The following is a 21,398-nucleotide window of genomic DNA, read 5'->3' as shown; positions in this document are numbered from 1 at the left end:
AGATTGTGCCATTGCACTCCAGCCTGAGTGACAGAAAGAGACTCCTTCTCATAAACAAACAAATAAACAAAATAATCTTGTGCAATAAAAATCCAAATATCTTTCATTAATATTACTCATTTATTGTTATTTTATTCTCTTAAAATAAAATATCCCCCAAAAGAAGTATTTCATAACATGATCATTAAGTGTGGAAAAATATTTACATGAATATATTACTAACTCCAACTTGTAACATCATTAGTTTTAGATATTTTTAATAAAGTAGCTTAAAATTATTTAATTTTTAATGATTACATGAAGTACCCTAAATAAAATGTAAGTCAAAAAAGCAAATTATTGCAAAAAAACCCAGATATCCTTCAAAAGTAATTTTAATATGTCATTAATCAAACAATTAATTGAACTAAAATGTGGAAAAAAACGAAAAGAAAGCACCAGAATAACACAATCTAAATTGCTCAAGTTCTCTAACGGCAACATTTTTTTTTTTTGAGATAGAGTCTCACTCTGTTGCCCAGGCTGGAGTGCAGTGCTGCGATCTTGGCTCTGCAACCTCTGCCTCCTGGGTTCAAGTGATCCTCCCACCTTAGCCTCCCAAATAGCTGGGATTACAGGCACATCCCACCATGCCCAGCTAACTTTTACATTTTTAATAGAGACAGGGTTTCACCACACTGGCCAGGCTGGTCTCAAACTCCTGACTTCAAGTGATCCACCAGCCTCGGCCTTTCAAAGTGCTGTGATTACACCACGCCTGGCCACAAGGGCATCCATTTTAAACGAAATATTCTCGAATTCAATAAATGTAGAGATCACATAAAATCCAGTTAAAAACGTTATCTTATGGAGACATCTATACTTTAGTTTCTTAAAGTGTGCTAATTGTGTATACATGTGTGTATGCAGACAGATAGATAGGCAGATAGATAATTTATTTGAGTACAATTTCTCCAAATCGGGATGGAGTGGCAAAGGAATGTAGCTGTGTACACCTATCCACTTGCTCCTGTATTTCAAGCAGATGAGGATCCACTGTCACTCTGGCTTGGAATGAATACTACAATAAGCAGTGTTTTTACAAACCAGAATTCTAACCCAAGAATTCTAGAAAACAAGAAAGATTATGTGCTTACCGTATAAAGCTCATTAAGAACCTTCATTAAATCCTCATGAAGTTGGAATGCAATCTCTTTGCTCTGTCATTAAAAAGAAAATAAAAAAGAATATTTTAAAATTATTTACTCTTAAAAAGTCCACTGACTGAAAATAGGGGAATATATCTAACACGATAGAAAGACAGCAAGGCTCTGTAATAAACATCTTCAATGGAACGGCCCTTTGTAAACTCTAGACATTGTATACAGATGGCCCCCTAGGATAAACAGAACAAACAAGTGACAACCTTGGGTGAATGGCTCCCCCACCATCCAAACAGACTTTACCAAACAGAGACAAAGTAAGCAGGCTGAAGCGTCACGCTTGCTTAAAAGTTGAGTTGCAGAACTAAGGACCATTAAAAATGAACTAGATCATGAAATTTTACAGTGTGATTCCCAAAAAGCTAACTTAGAAACCAAAGGGGAAATTAACTTCCTCTGTCCAAAGTTACAATGTGACTGACTACAAGTTTAATTTTAAGAAAGCGCTTTTTTGTTTTTGGACACAGGGTCTCACCCTGTCACCCAGGCTGCAGTGCAGTGACATGCTCACAGCTCACTGCAGCCTTGAACCCCTGGGTTCAAGCAATCCTTCCACCTCAGCCTCCCGAGTAGCTGAGACTACAGGGGCGTGCAACCAAGCCCAACTAGTTTTTACATTTTGTTGTAGAGACAGGGTTTCACCATATTGCCCAGACTGGTCTCCAACTCAGTGATCTGCCTGCCTCAGTCTCCCAAAGTGCTGGGATTATAGATGTAAGCCACTGAGACTGGCAAGAAAGCACTTTCAAAGCAGTAAAATGGTAAGTCCACTCAAGGCCCATAAACTTTTACCTCTGCATTTATTATTATTTTCAATGAAGACAAAAAAGTGGAGAGTATCATTCTTCTACCCAGTTGGTAAAAAACAGCATTTAAAATACCCCTCCCTAGGCTAATTCTGAGAGTTTGATAGAGAAGTATTTGAATATTACTTTCAGCAAAAGCTGTAAGTTATTTTAAAGAAATCTTACATCCAAATGACCTTTTTTCCCCCCATTTTGAGTTCATTATGTAGTCAGCTACAGAAAATGGAAAAAAGATGTGTAGCACAGCTTAATCTACAGTTTGCAACAACAATATCCACTGGTTCATGTATGTGCCTCTCACTGGACTAACAGTATTAGGGATAAGGGCCGTATCTTAATCAGTTCTGTAACCCCGCGGTGTCCCGTGTGGTGCCTGGGCAAGTGGGCACCAAGAATGCATAATCTAAAGAGGGTCCTAGTCCTGGCCCACGTCCATCTTGTAAACATGAGGTCATTGGGTCAGGCCTCAACAAAAGCCAAACAAGTATGATGGACTGAAGACTCATGGAAGATAAAATACTGTGGGAAGATGGTGTTAGAGCAGTACCTGAACTTGGAGAAATTTAAATTCATTAGCAGTATTTTTCACTGAATTTCCTTGGAGTATCTAAGAGAGTGGTGCTATTTACTAAGCTCTGACAGCTTCTAAAATCTCAAATTGGAATTACAGATTTTATGTCTTGCTGTGTCTGTGATATGTGAAGATGTGGGTTACAAATCACCCAAGAGTGAAAGGAAAGTTTCAAGTAAAAAAATGAAGTCAACTGAAACTCATTTTATTTTTCCTCTGTCTTGATTATCGAGAGGGTATATATTACACTACAAATCTCCTATGACTTCAGTTTGGTGTTATTTTAATATCAGATTTCATTCAAGGATCTAGGCCAACAATTTAGAACTCTCTAATGGGATCAAAGGCCACCAAGTAACTCTGCTCAGCTACCCACGTTTCAGGTAGCAAGTCTAAAAAGAAAAGATGGCTGGTCGCGTTGGCTCATGCCTGTAATCCCAGGACTTTGGGAGGCCAAGACAGGCAGATCATTTGAGGCCAACAGTTCAAGACCAGCTTGGACAACATGGTGAAACCCCATCTCTCTTGAACATACAAAAATGAGCCAGGTGTGGTGGCACACATCAGTAATTCCAGCTACTCAGGAAGCTGAGGCATGAGAGCTGCGTGAACCCAGGAGGCAGAGGTTGCAGTGGGCCGAGATCACACCACTGCATTCCAGCCTGGGTAATACAGTGAGACTCTGTCTCAAAAAAGAAAAAGAAAAGAAGAAAATATTTCTTGGCTAAGACTTCAAAACAGTAACAGCAACAAAAAGATCCCTTATGTTCAAGAAACCTTAACCCAAGAAAATATTCTGGGTCAGATAAAAGATTTAGGTTTGGGGTTATAAGGGTCCTCAAAGCTATCTTAGGCCAAGTATCTTAGGACAAGATTTTTCTTTTATTTAACTTTTATTTTAAGTTCAGGGGTACATGCACAGATTTGTAGTATAGGTAAACTTGTATCATGGGGGTTTGTTATACAAATTATTTTGCCACCCACGTATTAAGCCTAATACGCGTTAGTTATTTTTCCTAATCTTCTCCCTCCTCCCAGCCTCCATCCTCCAATAGGCCCCATTGTGCGTTATTCCCCTCTATGTGTCCATGTGCTGACGAGTCATAGTATGTTCCACATTTTCTAAGACTTCAGATAATGAGGTAGAAGACATCTGGCATCACAGACAGACTGTGCTCTGCCAGGCATACACTTACATTTTTCTTTTGTCGTTCCCCAGAGGCCCTGAAATATATAAAGTTTGTCTGCAGGCAGTATAACATAATGCTTAAAAGCAAGGTCTAAGGACTACAGAGTCAGAATGCATAATGTGAAGGTTCAAGGACTTCGGATCTGCCTATGCCTCAGTTTCCTGACCTGTAAAATGAATATAGGCATTGTACTTATCTCATAAGGTTCTTGTAAGTGTTAAAAAGATGACTCATGCATAGTATTAAGAATGGTTCCTAACACACAGCGAATACACCATAATTATCATTATTTCTTTTTCCAGATACTGTTCGTCATGGCAACTCCCTTGAGTGAAAAGGCCACATCACATTGTCCTTTCTTGTGGTCTCTTTTGACATTGATTCTATTGGCTTCCCTGAAGAAGGGGCTTGAGTTGACTTTGACGTCCCTCCCTACTGCCCTGGCCTTTAGATTCCTTCAGGTGACCCTGGATTCCAAAGGGCCCATAAGGATTATGCTCCAGCTTTTCTTATATCCATATTCCCTTGCCATGTGTGTATATTAAATCTATCTTCCTATGTTCCATTTTCTCAGGGGGTCCTACTACCATTGCTATTGAATGAATTAATGAAACATCCCTTAGGAAATGGATAATTCCTCAAGTCCACATGATAAGGTATATGTAACTCATGAAGGAGGCCCTTGAGGAGCAGGCTCCAGTAGGAATTTTAGATTTTGTGAAAAGTTGGTGTGGAGTTCCTTTCAGTAGGTAGACCCTTGGCTATCCTCATGACACCGCACCAAAGTTTCTGCCTGTTTGTTCACTTTGAATGACAGTCCAAACCCTCTATTGTCTAGTAAATAACGTAGAAATTAATGATTTTCTTCCCAACACTAGTCTGCAAAAATTGCTAAGGAACTGAACTATGCTCTGAGAAGCACTAGTTTATATGACTAATTTGTGAAATATGAATTCACACATCCTTGTATTCACAGATACTTGGGCTGGACAAAACATCAAGTCCTAATCTATATCCTGGGGACATGGTTCCTGTCCTCACGGTATGGCAACAGTGGAGGGAGCACCTCACGTTACCCCTACTTTAAATATGTTTCCAGTTTATTACAGTAACAACGAGAAACAATTGCTTCTTCAAAATGCTATTCTGGACTCCCAAAGAAGCAATCTTTAAACCAAAGTGTACCTGGTGTGGTCCAGTTAGCATACAGCATTTACTAGGCTAATGAACTGAAATCCTTTAATTAGAAAATATCTGGATTGTCAAAAGTCCATCAAAATTCAATAAGTGAGGCCAGGTGTGGTGGCTCACACCTATAATCCTAGCACTTAGGGAGGCTGAGGCAGGAGGATTACTTGAGCTCAGGAGTTTAACACTAGCCTGGGCAACACAGTGAAACCATGTCTCTATTAGAAAAAAAAAATTAATAGGTTAAATACGCCTATGGATTCTATTTCATTAAAAATTAGAAAGCAGGCTGGGTGTAGTGGCTCATGCCTGTAATCTCAGCACTTTGGGAGACTGAGGTGGGCAGACTGTTTGGGCCTAGGAGTTTGAGACCAGTCTAGGGAATATGGGGAAACTCTACCTCTAGAAAAAGTATAAAAATTAGCTGGGCATGGTGGTGCACACCTGTGGTCCCAGCTATGAGGGAGGCTAAGGTGGGAGGATCTCTTGAACCTAAGAGTTCGAGGCTGCAGTGAGCTGTGAGCATACACTCCAGCCCGGGTGGCAGAGCGAGACCCACTATCAAAAAAAAAAAAAAAAAGATAATTTGAAAGCAGTGAGAGCAGACCCTTGGCCCTTGAACAAGAATTGCCACATAAGAAAAATAATATAAGTATTAAGAGAGCAATCAATGTTTCTTCTGTGTTAGGGAAGAAGTTTTTGTTCCTCATTAATATATTCAAATAATGGTAAAACTTCTAATATTCTAATACATTTCATTAGGATTCTGGGATCCTGACCCAAGGGAAGGAAAATGGATAGAACTTCAATTCAGTTAATATTTACTGAATGTCTCCAGTGTATAAACCCAGAGTTTAATTCCAAGCCTATTTCCAATTGTTTACCGTTTATTGTCATTTTGATGTTTCAGATATTTCTAACATTAGTCCAAAATGAACAGTCTCAAAGTTTTTAACCTTTTTCCACCATGAAAATGAACTAAGTATATTGAATATTGAAGAAACAGACAACAGAATGACAATGCCCCCCCCATTATAATTTTTTTTGTTTATTTGACACAGGTCTCCCTCTGTCACCTAGGGTGGAGTGCAGTGGCCAGAGATTCTCCCACCTCAGCCTCCTGAGTAGCTGGGACTACAGGCACGTGCCACCATGCCCAGCTAATTTTTGTATTTTATGTAGAGAGGATTTTGCCATGTTGTCCAGGCTATGCTCAAGTGATCTGCCTGCCTTGGCCTCCCAAAGTGCTGGGATTACAGGTGTGAGCCACTGCACTTGGCCCACTATTATGATTTGATGTATTTCTTTCAAGTTTATTTAAACATAGGTCTAGGTATATTTTCCTATTCTGCTTTTTTTTTAAGTTACAATACATTTTTATATGTAATTATATAATTTTCAGAACCACAACTGGATTCATAACTACGTAGTAAACGTACATGAACATTAAATTTAAGTGTACTGTTTCCAATGTTTCCACTATTTTCTACCAACCAATCATTTATTTCTTTATTCAATTTCACCAATATGTTTTAAGCACTCTGAACTAATATCATAAATGCTGATCAAACGGCATATATCTTGCATTTGTATTATTTGCTTAAGCCAATTCCAAGACATGAAATTACTCGCATAAAAGTATAAACATTTTTAAGACTCTTGATACATGCTGGAAGTTTATTTTTTAAAAGGGTTATAATGAAATTATAATGCTTCTAGGACAACAATATCACTCAAGTCAGAAATCTAGGGTTCTTCTAAGACTGACTGCTTTTCCTTGAAGACCAATCTTACCAATTCTGGCTGGTCAATTTTTTTCTATAGGTCATCAGAATGAAAAAAAATCTAATTAAGCTTCCTCTGATTAAAAATATTGAAAGACTTGCTATATTATTTTAGGATAGACCTCAATTTTTTTTTAAACTCATCCATAACTTCTGCCTAACTAGTCTACTTCACTTTCCACAAATCCCACACCTCATCCTTCAGCCTGGTCCTAAACTGCTAAGTCTCAGGCCCTGCTTTGCCATGTCTGTGCTTTCCCCATGCCATTTCCTCTTTCCTAGACTCTCCCTCCTTCTCTTTGCCTGGTACAATCCTACATGTAACTCTGTAAAAACTTTTGGTAACTTCACCTTGTCCCCCAAGGAAAGAGATTAGGTCTTCCTTCCTTGTGATTTTATAATACATTAATTTATTATCACCTCTAGGCTATCTAGTATACTGGCTAAGAGTTCAAATGCTAAAGTTGAAGTGCCTGCGTTCAAACTACCTTGTTACAGTCTGTGTACAAGTTAAGTAATTTTGTGAAGGTTCAGCTTTTCCATTGACTAAAAGGAAATGCTAACAGTCTCTGTTACAGGGTTTTACTGAAATGGTCCTTATTAAACACCTAAAATGTTACTAGTAGGCTTGTCACATTTGTTTCTTTCTTCATAAACACAGTTTCTTTGAGAGCAGGGACCACATCCTAACAATTGTCTTTGCATTCCCAGTGCCTACTTTGGTGCTTGGTACCTGGAGGTACAGGATCTACCTATGCTGAATGAAAACAACTGAATAAGGACTGGTTTCTGCACTCCAGTTTGCAATCTCACGAAGGCGCCAGACATCCCAAAACAGCTTTCTACATGGAGTGCTACGGTAAGTGCTACACTGGATGGGCCCTGGCCAGGGTCCCTATTCCTGGAGGGCTGCAGTCTTACCCCCAGAACCTCCCAGAAAGGAGGGAGAGGAAGAACAAAGAGGATAGTTAATACAACCACATATGAGTATACTGAGCAATCTATCAAGTGATCTATGTGGTTGGATTCAATGACCCATTCAGAAGGCCTGTGGCCTTTTTCAGAGGTATTTTTAAAGTAAATCTACTGTGATGACCATTCAAGAAATCCTGACCGTATGCTGAGTCACCATGGGAGTAGAAGAGAAAGAGAAAAACCAGATTAAATATTTAACGAGAGGGTTTCAGATGATGATAGTGTCTCATGCTCAGTTTGGGATGTAAATTCTGGTTAAAGGGATCAGACCATACTTCCACAGTATGTGTGCTTTTAAGCTTCCAAAGCTCATGTTCATGTGTCTCTATAATCATACATTCCCTTAATTCAGGTAAACTCTGAAGACACAGGCAACAGCGTCTTCTAAAATGCCTAAAGGAGAAAGTTGGGTTGTGCTTGATGGCCTGAACCAAATTTCTAGGTAATGTTTACAGTGTTTCTGCACATTTTCCTTCTAACTGACAAGAGACATGGTTTTGTACTTACTAAAATCATAACTAAGTATTGAAGCTATCATGGAATTAGTTTGATGATCTACTTTACCCTAAAGGGGTAAAAATCAGAATTTTTAAAGACAAAACTCCTTGCCACTAGAAAGCGAGAAATTAGAAGGCATCGTAAATACAGAGAAACCAGAGCTTCATTTCAAATTAAAACAAAAGTTAACCATAAAGGGAACTATCTGGGGCATCTATTACAATTACTAATGTAATTGCTGGACAAAAGTGGTATTCTATATCCAGGTGAAAAAGGTTGGCTGTTGCTGTGTTCAGCCTTTGAGCAGACAATTTGAAAGGTGCATAGTCATCAACACCAAAGTCACTCACAACCTACCACATATAAACAGTACTTGAACGGGCTGATTAAGTAACTCAAGACTGAGATTTAAATCCTACAGGAAATAAAGTAGATTAAACAAGTGTCTTCATTTTCATTTCCCTAGCTCTTCAAAAAACACATGAAGAGTTGTTTCTCTACTCAAAATGCTGATAAACAAGAAATACCTTTTCAGTGTCACTAAATGAATAATCAGTTACATATAAATTCTCAGTGGCTGATGTAAATAAACCTACTTAATTAAAGTCAGAATGAGTTATAAAACTGTTTCAGACTATAATATAATTAACTAAAAATATCAAAAAGTAGTTCCAAACCATTTTCAATATGCTGAACTTTACAAAAATGCAATTAACTCAGCTTTAGGAACAATTTCTCACTATTACCATAATAATATGTCTTCTTTAGTGCATGGACTTGAGCCTACTAATTTATTAGTAAAGCCAACTGGCCTTCTCTTCTGTGACAGCCATGAGAGATCCAAAGCTATACCGCTCCCTGGTGTGACCAAAAGCCCGCATCTACAACTCAGGTGGCTGGGATTATAAGTATATTATGCAATGAAGCAAACTAGACCACATTGTATAGGAAACCCATAAACTTAGTCTTAATAGCACTGTGGTAAGAAAAATCTAGGGATTAAGCAAATCAACAAGCAGGAAGTTTGCTCATTTATAATATAAGTCATCCACTGGATTAGCAAGCAAAAGGCAGAGAATTCTTTGAGATATTGAAGTAAGTTCACTCATTCACATAGTCATGCATTCACTCGTTCACTCTACTAGTTTTTACTGAGTGTCTCCTATGTGTTTAGGAAAGAAAAGTGACCTTACAGTCTAGGAGAGAAAGAGAGAGGTAATCACAACAATTTCAATCCAGTCTGATTTATGCTTCTTCAAACACTTTAAGCCAAGCAAAATCTCCATATTTACATCACTCTGGAACTATACCCATAATTTTTTAAATAAACTAACTGATATTTCAAAATGTAAACAAAACCAGAAACTTCCTTTAAAGATTGACATTTGGCCGAATAGCACCATCTCAGAACTATAGCCAGTTAACTGGTCATCAATCTGACAATGGGTGTAAGTACAGGTTCCCTAACGAATAGAAAAAGAAAAACATTCTTATGGAATAAGTATCTTTTTGACAAAGAACTTGGGTTGCTGAATACAATCAGAGAAATTTTAAAAATGCTTGTGGCTAATGGGCAATTACACATGGGATGACAGGCACTTTAAGGGGGAAAACCCCCTTCAAGAAGGGCCAAGCTATTTAAATATCTGTTTAAATATAGTTAACTTCTCTGAGCTGTTTCCACTGTAAAATAGGGAAAGATCACAGTATATACTCCACAGGTTGTTAAAAGGATTAAATGAGATGCCCATGGTTATGTGCTTAACAGGGTGTCTGGCACATACTAAGCATTCCATAAGTATTATCTCTTACAGTCATTATGATGCTATTATTAGCTCAGCATCATATCTTTGTTTTATCTTGTGAAGACATTTTCTGTTTTTCTAAATTTGAATGCAACAGTCTATTCATATAAATTTTCAAATCAGAATGTCTTAGTCAACTCAACATAATTCAAGATTTACTTTTTAGAATACTCAACTGTGTTTGTGGTACTATATCAAGGAAGATAAAGTCCATTCCAGAGAATATTGCAAAACTGCAACAAAGCAGAACTCTAGATCTGAGATAGCCTTGCTGACTTCAGACCGTTAGAAGGTCTTTCTTAGGGTAAAGTAAAGCTGTCTCTACTTAAGTTCCTCCAGTTGGTCTTAACTTCTGTAGCCTTATAGAGTAGGTATGCTGACACTATCGTCTGTATGACAGGTCTTCAAATATTGAGTCCTAGCTGAGACTTATTTTCTCTGTACTAAATACTCCCAGTGTCTTTAACTGCTCCTTATATCAGGGGTCCCCAACCCCTGGGCCGTGGACTGGTACCAGTATGTGGCCTGTTAGGAAATGGGTCACACAGCAGGAGGTGAGTGGTGGCTGAGCCACCATTATAATGCCTGAGCTCCGCCCCCTGTCAAATCAGCCACAGCATTAGATTCTCACAGGAGCACAAACCCTACTGTGAACTGTGCATGCAAGGGGTCTAGGTTGCTGCTCCTTATAAGAATCTAATGCCTGATTATCTGAGGTGGAACAGTTTCATCCCGAAACTATCCCCTTGCCCTCGGAAAAATTGCCTTCCGTGAAACCAGTCCTTGGTGCCAAAAAGGTTGGGGACCACTGCCTTATACGACACAGTTTAAAGAAATCAGAGCAAATTCTTCTTGCTTTACAGATAACGGTTATTTTCCAGCTAGTGATATTAAGTACATGTTTTCATATTTCAAGGAATGGAGGCTAAGATCTTGGGAGGATTAGGAAGCAACACAGGCCACTCAGTAACTTGTAATCACTTGTGATTACCCTGTTTGGTGGAGTCAGTCCAAATCCATGTCTGCATAGTTACTGTAAGTCCAAGAATCTAGGAATCAGGATTAGATTCTTTTTCTTTTCCCAGTAAGCTAAAGATCCATCAGCTAAAGAAGTAGAAGCCTTAAGAAAATCTGAATAGGATGGACTGAATAAAAATATTCTGGATTTAAATTACTAACAGGGCTTTTATAAGTCAACAGCAAAAATCCATTCAACTCACTATTAATCTGCACCAATGAGAACTATTTTTTCCCCCCAGGACACACTGGTGGTTGACAACAATAAGAACTTTTTGAAGGCAATGTCATTGTAAGTAGAGCATTATGCTCTGGCCACAATTCACATGGTAGGATAAAAATTACCACCCAAATTACTAATGCAACAGCTTCCTCACCAGGTTCCCCAAGATAAGTTTCTTCCCATTCCAATGCTTTCAAATGCTTCACAATGCTTTCAAAAAACAAAGCTGATTAAGTCATATATTTGCTTTCAAACTCTCTTAGCATCCTTAATTGCTTAAATAACAACATACCAATTCCTCAAACTGAGATTCAAATTCTTGTGCCCACCACAACCTGCCTCTCTAGATCTCAGAACTGTTTATCCTTCATCACACCACAGGCTACACTCTTAACACCAGCCAGCTGGGTGAGAGATGTGAGCATTTGCTCTAGGCACGTAAGTGGCCTGATTCATCTTTAAAACTCATTGCTGTTAAGGGGCCACCAGGAGTCTTATCTACCCTTATCTTTCCCTAGCTTCATTTCTTAGATATGTGCTAGGCTGGATCAGAAATTCAGAGACTTGTCCTTGCTGGTCTGTCAGTATAGAAGAATGTACTTCCCCCAGTTCCTCTGTAAAGCCCCACCAAGTTTAAGAGCTTGACTAAATGTCGCTCTCTCTGTGAGGCCTTTCTTCCAGCCAGAATGCTTTACTCAATCCTTTGAGCTCTCATGGTCTCAGGTCCTATCTATATAAGAGCAGTTACCAATTTGTAATGTAATTTTCATGTCTATAGTTCCTTTCCTTACTAGAGTCTAAGATCCTATGGGGGTAGCAGTTGAAGATTTGTGTCTTACTCACTTTTGTGACCTTAGTAGCCACCACTGTGCCTATCACATAAAGGTTATCAATGGAGGTTTATTGAATCAATAAAGAAATATAATGCCTATTCTGTTTTGGAAAAAGCTGATTTCAGTAAAGTTAGGTTTCAGAAAAAATAAAAAGGGAAGAGAAGTATAAGTTACTATGGATTTGTCATGACTTCTTCGGTAGAGTGATTAGACCTTGTTAAATAATAAAAGTTGATTATAATAGTAGACCTGTGCAATCTCCACCTTTAGAGCTAAAGAGTTAAAACTTTTTTAAGAGACGGGGTCTTGCTCTGTCTCCTAGGCTGCAGTGCAGTGGTGCAATCATAGCTCACTGCAGCCTTGAACTCTTGGGCTCAAATGAGCCTCTTGCCTCTACCTCCCAAGTAGATGGGACTACAGATGTACACCACCATGCCCAGCTATTTTTTAATTTTTATTTTTGTAAAATGGGGGTCTTGCTATGTTGCCCAGGCTGGTGTGAACTCCCAGCCTCAAGTAATCCTCCCACCTTGGCTTCTCAAAGTGCAGGGATTACAGGTGTGAACCAATGTGCCCAGCTAAGATAAAACTTTTATGGACACGTTTGTTCAAGCCAGCACATTAGCCAATTATGGTTCTATGTGTTCACATGAAACTGTTAATGTTTAAAAAGTAAAAGTAGTGCATGTGTTTATTTACTACTAATTATTGAACATTATTTTTTCTCAGTGTAAATAGTTCATATATCCAGTGTCAAGATCTTTCCTTTTTTATAGGCTTCAAGGTCAATTATACGAAGTATTTAGTTGGCAAATTTTCTTGTTCCTATTTAACTGCTTCACTCACAATAATTTTTTTTTCTGCTGAGATTTAAAAGGTACTGAAATAAATCTGACAGCCATATTTGGTATCTCTTCTGCAAATGCATATTTTTAGGTTGATATATTCCAAGGTATCACAAGTGTTTCTTAATTCAAATATTTGCTATATGTGCAATCTCCCCCAATATGGCATTTCTTACAGCTGCTGAAAATCTTTTAGAATCCCTACCATGTGGTATTAAACATAGTCTTCAACTGGTAAGAAAGTTGGATAGCAACCAGAATACTGTTCTTAGGTGGCTTTAGAATTTGTTGATCTCAATTGCAGACACCTCAACATATGGTAGGAATGTTCTCTCCTCATCAGTGTCTTTCTTAAAGCAGCATCTTCTTTCTCAGATGAGAAGAATGGGTAAGTATTCAGTGTGTCTATGCCTCTTTGAAAATGAACTTCTTTGAAAATGAACACGCTTGTATTCCCAGCACTTTGGGAGGCTGAGGTGGGCAGATCACGAGGTCAAGAGATCAAGACCATCTTGGCCAACATGGTGGAACCCTGTCTCTACTAAAAATACAAAAATTAGCTGGGCGTGGTGGCACACGCCTATAGTCCCAGCCACTTGGGAGGCTGAGGCAGGAGAATCGCTTGAACCCAGAAGGTGGAAGTTGCAGTGAGCTGAGACCGCGCCACCGCACTCCAGCCTGGCGACAGAGCGAGACTCTGTCTCAAACGAAAAAAAGAAAAAAGAATATGAATTTTATTAAGTGCTCATCTTTTATAAATAACTGAAATTGAATAAACCTGGTACTGAACAATATTTTTTAATTCTTTTTTCATGGGACATGAGGGACTGGGTGCCTTCTGACCAACCCTATGTTTGTTCATTGAATGTGGACTTGCAAACCCTAAAATGGGAAAACAAACCAAACTGGAATATTTCTTTTAAAAAAAATTAGGATGGAAGACTCAATCAATTTACATTAATGTTTCCCGGCTGGGGACAACTTTGCCCCAGAGGACACATGGCTTGTCTGAATCCATTTTTGGTTGTCACAACCTGTGAGGTGCTGCTAGCATTGAGTGGGTTGAGAGTCCCACAGCCATTTGAATTAATGTTCCCCCCAAAATAAGATATCATTTTTCACTGGCTGCTTTCAATATATTTTTCTTTGTCTTTAGTTTTCAGTTTTATTATGATGTGTGTAGGTATGGACTCCTTCAGGTTCATCTAGTTTGGTTCTGCTGAGCTTCTTGAATGTGTAGGTTTATGTCATTTGCCAAATTTGGGAAATTTTCTTGCAATTATTTTTCAATTAGTTTTATTTTTATGCCCCACGCTCTTTCTCCTCTCCTTCAGGACCTCTGATGACACAAATGTTAGACATTTGGGTATCATTCCCAAGGTCCCTGAGGCTCTGTTCATTTTTTTAAAAATATTTTTTCTCTCTGTTGTTCAGACAGGTAATATCTGTTAATCTACCTTCATATACACTGATTCTTCCCCCTGTTATCTCTAACACTGAGTCCACCTAGTGAATTTTTTTTGTTGTTATTTTAGTTACATCATTTTTCAGTTCTCAAATTTCCATTTATACCTTTTATTTTTTTGCTGAAACTTCCTGGCTTTCCATTCATTTCAAGAGTATCTGCCCTTACTTCTTGGAACTTTTTTATCATGGTTGCTTTAAAAGTCTTTGTGGCCAGGCACAATGGCTCATGCCTGTAATCCCAGCACTTTAGGAGGCCAAGGCAGGCAGATCACTTGAGCCTAGGAATTCAAAACCAGCCTGGGCAACGTGGTAAAACCCCACCTCCAAAAAAATAACAAAAATTAGCTGGGCATGGTGGTGCACACCTGTAGTCCCAGCTACTTGGGAGGCTGAGGTGGGAGGATCACCTAAGCCTGGAGAGGTCAAGGCTACAGTGAGCCATGATTGAGCCAGTGTACTCCAGCCTGGGCGACAGAGTGAGACACTTCCTCCCTCCCTCCCTCACTCCCTCCCTTCCTTCTTTTCTTTCTCTTTCTCTCTCTCTCTCTCTCTCTCTCACACACACACACACACACACATACAGATCTTTGTTAGATAATTCAAACATCTGTGTCATCTCAGAATTTGATGTTTATCAATGTTTTTACTCATGGAAGTTGAAGTTTTCCTGGTTCTTTGTATGCTGAGTAATTTTGGATTTATTCTGGATATTCTGCATATTATATTATGAAACTCCAAGTCTTGTTTAAACCATATACAGAATTCTGATAATTTTATTCCATCAGGAAATCAGTCTAGTTGGATTCAGAATACAAATTCTGACCAGTATCCTATTGTTAATTGTTTCCAATACCTTTGCAGTGCTATTTGTACCTGTCCTGCAGATGCACCACAAAGTGGCTTCTCTGGAACTCACACAATGCTCCTATTCTACAGTCCAATTCTTGAAGTCTTTGGTAAGTTTCTGTCTAGGATAAGTCCCATTCATGTGTAGCTTAGGGATTCAGCAGTTCATAAAGAACTTTATGGTGTTGCTTTCTCAATCTTTACCCCTTCTGAAATTTCCCCAGTACTTTTTGGTTCCTAGGACTCCCCTTTTCATTGCTCTAACTGGAAAGTTGGGGCTTCAGTTTTTCTAATCTACTAAACACTCGTTATGACTGTGTCCACATCTGAGGCCACATGGCAGCAGGACAGACAGAAAATAAAACAACAGGTGGTTGCCCCACCCTCTTGGATCACAGCTCCTCTGATCAGGGAGGAAAGTTTCTCTATTTCAGAGTTGTAGGTAATTGTAGGCCTCTGTTGGTGTCACTGCTGCTGTTGCCATTTTGGGATTGTCCAGTGACTGGGGCATGAGGAAGTAGTGAAAAAAATGAAAAATTTGGATCATCTTTATCTTCCCTTTTCTGCTTTCTGTGTCACAGCTAACAGCTTCTCTTACAGCCCTCTATGTTTAAGTAAGTCCAATGTCTACTTCCAGGTTTCTAGCTGCCTTGCATTTAGGCTGGAGGATACTGAAGGAAAAGAAGTGGAACACATAATGCCAATTTGATGGAATTTAAAAAATCTAGTCTTCTTCCCCAAACTACCAGCTACTATTTAATTTTCAGTTTTTAAACTGCTGCAGGTATTCCACGTTTTTAAACACGCCTTCAGTGGGAAAGGCATGGTGGAGTATACTTAGTCTATTTACCCAAAACCTATGTATATCTTTTGATTCCATCTACCTTTTGGGGAGGGCACAGATCTTTACCTAGTGTATCATTTAACTTTTGCTGTGGAACAAAACATCCAAATTTAGTGGCTTTAAGCAACACTTTACTTAGCTCAGGATTCTGTGGGCCGGCTGGGAGATTCTTCTGTTCTGAGCTGGCTTGGCTGTGTTCTTTCTTGCATTTGCAATCAGCTGGGGTCAGCTGGCAATTGGATGATCTAAGATGTCCTCATTATATGTGTAATATTTGGCTGGCTGTCACTCAGGAGGTTTCAGTTGCCTTCCATGTAGTCTTGTGCTTCATCCAGCAAGCTAGCTAGGACTTGATAACACGTTACATGTCTAAAAGCATCAAAAGAGGGCAGGCCACAATGTGGAAGCACTTTTCAAGTATCTGCTTGCTTCACATTTAGCATTGTCCCATTGACCAAAGCAAGTCATGTGGCCAAGCCCAAAGCCACTGTGGGCAAGAAATACTTCAGGGAGTTGATAAAAGGAAAATGCTAACTTTGCACACAAGCTACCCAAACTAAGTGTGCATTCAGGAAAGTACACTACATATTTAAGATCGCTCTTCAGTTGCTTTTTAAAATGAGTAACAACTTGGTTGTATCTAGAATTTTGGAGTTGTAACTTTCCTTCAATTGTCCTTGGTTTTGCTCCATTGTTTTCTGACATTTAATATTATCTATAAGACCTTTCAAGCCTCATGCAAGCTTGAGGCTTGAAAGTAGTAGTAACGTGTGTGTGTCTTTTCAGCAAGTTTGTTTGAAAACTCATATTCTATTTTCATATTGTGATATTTTCTCAAGTGGGGATTCTTTTTCACATCATATTTCTTTTATTTTTAATTCTCAGTCCCTCCAGGGGTTGGTTGGAATCTTTTCTACTTTTCTCAAACCTTATTTTCCCAATAGACCATTCTTTCTCCTCCTCTTGCTTATGAGATGTTATCACTTCTAACTTCACAAAGAAAAAGGAATAGAGAATCCCGCATCCATAGCAGCTCTTCTCTCATCTCCAAATACAGTCTTTTGCCAGAGGCTAAACCTTCTGCCTGTCCTTTGGGTCCCATTACCTGCCCCCTTGGCTGAGTCTTGGATCAATCAATTACACCTGTTCTTTCCTAAACTGTCAAGCTTCCCTTTTTTTGGCTCCTTTTCCTCAACATATTATTTTTGGATTTTTTTAGAGACAGAGTGTCACTCTGTCGCCCAGGCTGGAGTGCAGTGGTGTATTCATTGCTTACTGTAGCCTTGAACTCCTGGGCTCAAGCAATCCTCCCTCCTCAGGCTCCTAAGTAGTTGGGAGTACCGGTGTACATCATCATGCCCAGCTAACTTTTAAATATTTTTTCTACAGAAATCACGTCTTGCCATGTTGCTTATGCTGGTCTTGAACTCCTGGTTTCAAGTGATCCTCCCGCCTTGGCCTCCCAAAGCACTGGGATTATAGGCATGAGCCACCAGGCCTGGCCCTCCTCAACATTTTAAACTAGTTTGTCCTAACATCCTGTTTTTTTCACACACACACACACACACAACAAACAAACACACACAACAACAACAACAAAAAACCTTTCTTGACCAATGTTCTTCTTCAAATACCTCCCTTATCTTTCCTTCTCTTTACAGGCAAATTTCTAGACAATATTGTCCACATTCGCTGTCCCAATTTGCTCGCTGAACATCTACCATTCTGCCCAGACTGCTCTTAAGGAGATAACCAATGACCCTTTGCTGCTCAGTTCAGTGGACGTCATGGCCTTTGCACATTGACCACTCCCTCCTGGCATTTTCTTCACTTAGCTTTCTGGACACCTCACTCACCTGCGTTTCTTCTCACCTCTCTGGCTGATCCTTCTCAGTCATTTTATAGGATATGTTTCTTCTTCTCATTCTTTAATTCCTAGTTTTTCTGTGAGTTTTTCTTACTCTTCCCTCCTCACCCTATATATTCTCCCTGATTTATCTCAACTACTCCCAAGATTTTAATGACCTGCCAAAGGTGGAAGATTCCCAACTCTCTAGTCTTGATCTCTCTCCTGAAGTTCTTGGTCTGCTTATGGGGCTTCTCTACCCAGTTATCCACAGGCACACCCAAAACTAAACACCATGTTTTACACAATCCCTTTCCCATCACAGCCTCTGTGCCCCAAGCCTTCTCCTCTCATATGACGCCTATCATCCTGACAACTGCCTAAGCCTGGATGTCACTTCTGACTGCTCCCTCTACATCTCTCTCCTCTCCCACGCAGCCAATCAATTACCCAGGCCTACATTACATATTCTATCTCCAATACACCACTCGAATCCACCTGCTCCTCTGTCTCTACTGCCACAACCAAGGAAAAGCATCGTCATCTCTCATCTGGATTAGTTCCAAGAGCTGCAAACTGAGTCTTTCTGTCTTATTACCTTTCAATCCACTCTTCACACTCCAGGCACACTGAAAGTGGATCACATAATTATCGTGTTTAAACCTGTGAATGGTTTTCCACTGCTCTTAGAATAAATTCGAACTCCTCAACATGGCCTTTAATTTCAACTCCTTCTTATTTCTCCAATCATCTCTCTTGCCATCTGCCCTCTCCCATTCTTTGATTCACCTACAAAGAACACCCTTTTCCTCCATGAAATCTCATGGCATGTGATTCTTCACACATGCTGTTTCTTCCTGGAAGAGTTTTCTGCTCCTTTCCCATCATTTCTCCAGCTAACTCTTAATAACTGATTCAAATTGCAGCTTTCCTGATCTCCAAGTCATAAGAAGTAAGGGCCTTCTCTCCTTACTGTACAATTAACATGCTATTCTGTAATTAAGATTGTAATTGCCTGTACTCTCCCACTGTAAGATCCAAGGGGTAGAGAGAAGGCCTGTGTTGGTTACTACTGTATCCCCAACATCTTGACAAATGCCTGAGACAAAGAAAGCCTCAAATAAGTACTTACTGAAGAATGAATGAATAAACCATAGCATATATTTAGAGGAACTATGTATTCTTCTCTGTTTATTCATACTTATCCCTGTAAGTATGTGCATAATTATCTCTCTAAGGAAGTCCATGCTTGCCTGGTATTGTCTTAAGAGTAAATGGGAGGCTGAGCTTGATTTTGAGTGACAGCTCTTGAGTAATTTTTACATAGACTGCATTTCCAAATATCTCAAGGAATGATGAAAAAGAAGATAATCCTAAGAGCAATTTTCAGTTGGAGGAGTTATGTGGGAAACTGTGCCATGGGAACCTTCCGGTGAATTTTATGGTGCCTATGGGTGCTTAGAGCAAAGTGTGGTGCTTTTTAACACCACGGTCCCAGGGCTACCAATCTGTGACGGAACAGAGAGGATGCTCCAGTGACGAGAGACATCAGTCTCCTAGCTGACCTGTGAAGGTGGGTTGCTACTAGGACCCACTCTGGTTTCTTTCTCTTGGGAAGTAGATTGTACATTATAGTGTTGCTTAAACCTAGCCTTGCTAATGCTGGGTCTTGTTGAAATGCCTTGAAACTTGTGTTATGTAAATGCCACTATCTTTGGTTTCTAATGCAGAAGTAAATCTTTATTCATTACTTATTCATTCAATAAATATTTACTGAGCACCTACTCTGTGCCAGTCATTGTTTCAGTGAACAACACGAAGGTCTCCTCCCTTAGGAACTTACACTGGAATGGAGGGGAGACAGAAAGTCAACAAATAATTAAGTAAATATATAGTATAGCACAAAGGGATAAGTGCTATCAAGAAGAATAAAGCTGGGGAAGGGAGTTGGGGATGTAGACTTTTGCTCTGAGTGTGGTGAGAGTCATTAGAAGATTTGTGTAAAGGAATGATGGGCTCTGCTTGAAGTTGAAATAATTATTCTAGTTTTTCCTATTTATGTATTCGATGGGTCATTTAACAGACAATTTGGGAAGTAAGGTGGTTGGAGCCCATGTAGAATCTGCTGTCTTAGTCAGAAGTCCTCTGATTTCATGTCTTCCTATTTTAACCATCTTAAGAGTGCATAATCCAAGTGTAATTTTCAATTGGACCCATAGAATAGGCAGATTCTCCGTTAATAAACAACATTTGGGGATGAATTATTTACTGGATAGAGTTTTCCCACTCCTTTAGAGCAAACACACACTGGTATACCTGGACCAAACCTTTTCCTTCAGATCTCAGTTTACAAAAAATAACTGTTTCATTGTGTGTTTTATTATACAACATGTTCATTGTGTAAAATCAGAAACTACATATTAGCAAACAGAAGAAAACAAAAGTAACTTAGAGATATGTTACTTTTATATGTAACATATAAAAGTAGATACGTTGTAGATAATTGTTTTAAATAACAATTTACCCTTCTAGATTTTAATTTTAGCTAAAAAATAAGTTTTCAAGTGTTTTATGAGTTCAAGTACAGGCAGGCATTACTTAACAATAGAGACATATTCTAAGGAATGCATCATTAGGCGATTTCATTGTCGTGTTAACATCACAGAGTGTACTTACACAAACCCAGATGGTATAGTCTACTACACACCTGGTCTATATGGTAGAATCCACTGCTCCGAGGCTACAAACCTGTATAGCTGTTATTGTCCTCAATGACAGTGGTCCCATAAGATTAGAATGGAGCTGCCCTACATAGGTGTATCATTTTTTATCTTGCATACTGTAATTGTATTGTACCATTTCTGTGTTTAGATACTCAAATACTTACCGTTGTGTTACAGTTGCCTTCAGTATTCAGTACTTCCTCTTGTTATATTAAAGTTAAAGCCAGGCCAATCACACATATCCTGTTGTTACTAAATAATAAAGGCAACAATGTAACGCCAAGAACAGCAGCACCAATAATTGCTATTCAGAGAGTACTTATTATGTGCTTGCCATCCTGATAAGCAATTCATAAATATAAATTAAAAATATTTTCTAAAATATTTCAGAAAATTACATCATTGCAAAAAATGATAGTTTAGTTTTGGCTTATTTCTTAAAAAAAAAAAAAAAAAAAAGAAAGCTAGTCATAGGGTTGATAAAACCCAAGAGAACCAGCTAGCAGTGTTAGCTTGAACTATTCTTATTTATCCAGGCCCTATCAATAATTAAGCTGCCCCTTGAGGCCACCGGAATAGCATTTAATTCTTCTGCAACACTGCACTAAAATGCTTTGAAAAAGTTCTTCTTGTTATATTATTTACTACTGTTATATAAGTACACTAAATTATATGTGGTAGCTTACTGCTAATAAAATAGTCAATTAATTTTTCAGCGAATATATGACTTGTTTC

At 38.9% G+C, this 21,398-nt stretch overlaps 1 protein-coding gene across 2 annotated transcripts in view; it reads right to left on the bottom strand.

The window, feature by feature from the left end:
• The window catches only part of SRGAP1 (SLIT-ROBO Rho GTPase activating protein 1), a 317,024-nt gene that overhangs the window by 128,172 nt on the left and 167,454 nt on the right, over positions 1 to 21,398 (bottom strand). For both annotated transcript variants that reach the window (XM_011929220.1, XM_011929221.1), the window contains exon 4: positions 1,137 to 1,199. In XM_011929220.1, coding sequence (XP_011784610.1) covers positions 1,137 to 1,199 — 63 coding nt within the window. The remainder of the gene's footprint in view (positions 1 to 1,136; positions 1,200 to 21,398) is intronic.

This window comes from Colobus angolensis, unplaced genomic scaffold (assembly GCF_000951035.1).
Source record: "Colobus angolensis palliatus isolate OR3802 unplaced genomic scaffold, Cang.pa_1.0 Scaffold80, whole genome shotgun sequence".
Classification (NCBI taxonomy): domain Eukaryota; kingdom Metazoa; phylum Chordata; class Mammalia; order Primates; family Cercopithecidae; genus Colobus; species Colobus angolensis.
The sequence above is the reverse complement of the archived record's forward strand: the minus strand, read 5'-3'. Positions and strand labels throughout refer to the sequence as shown.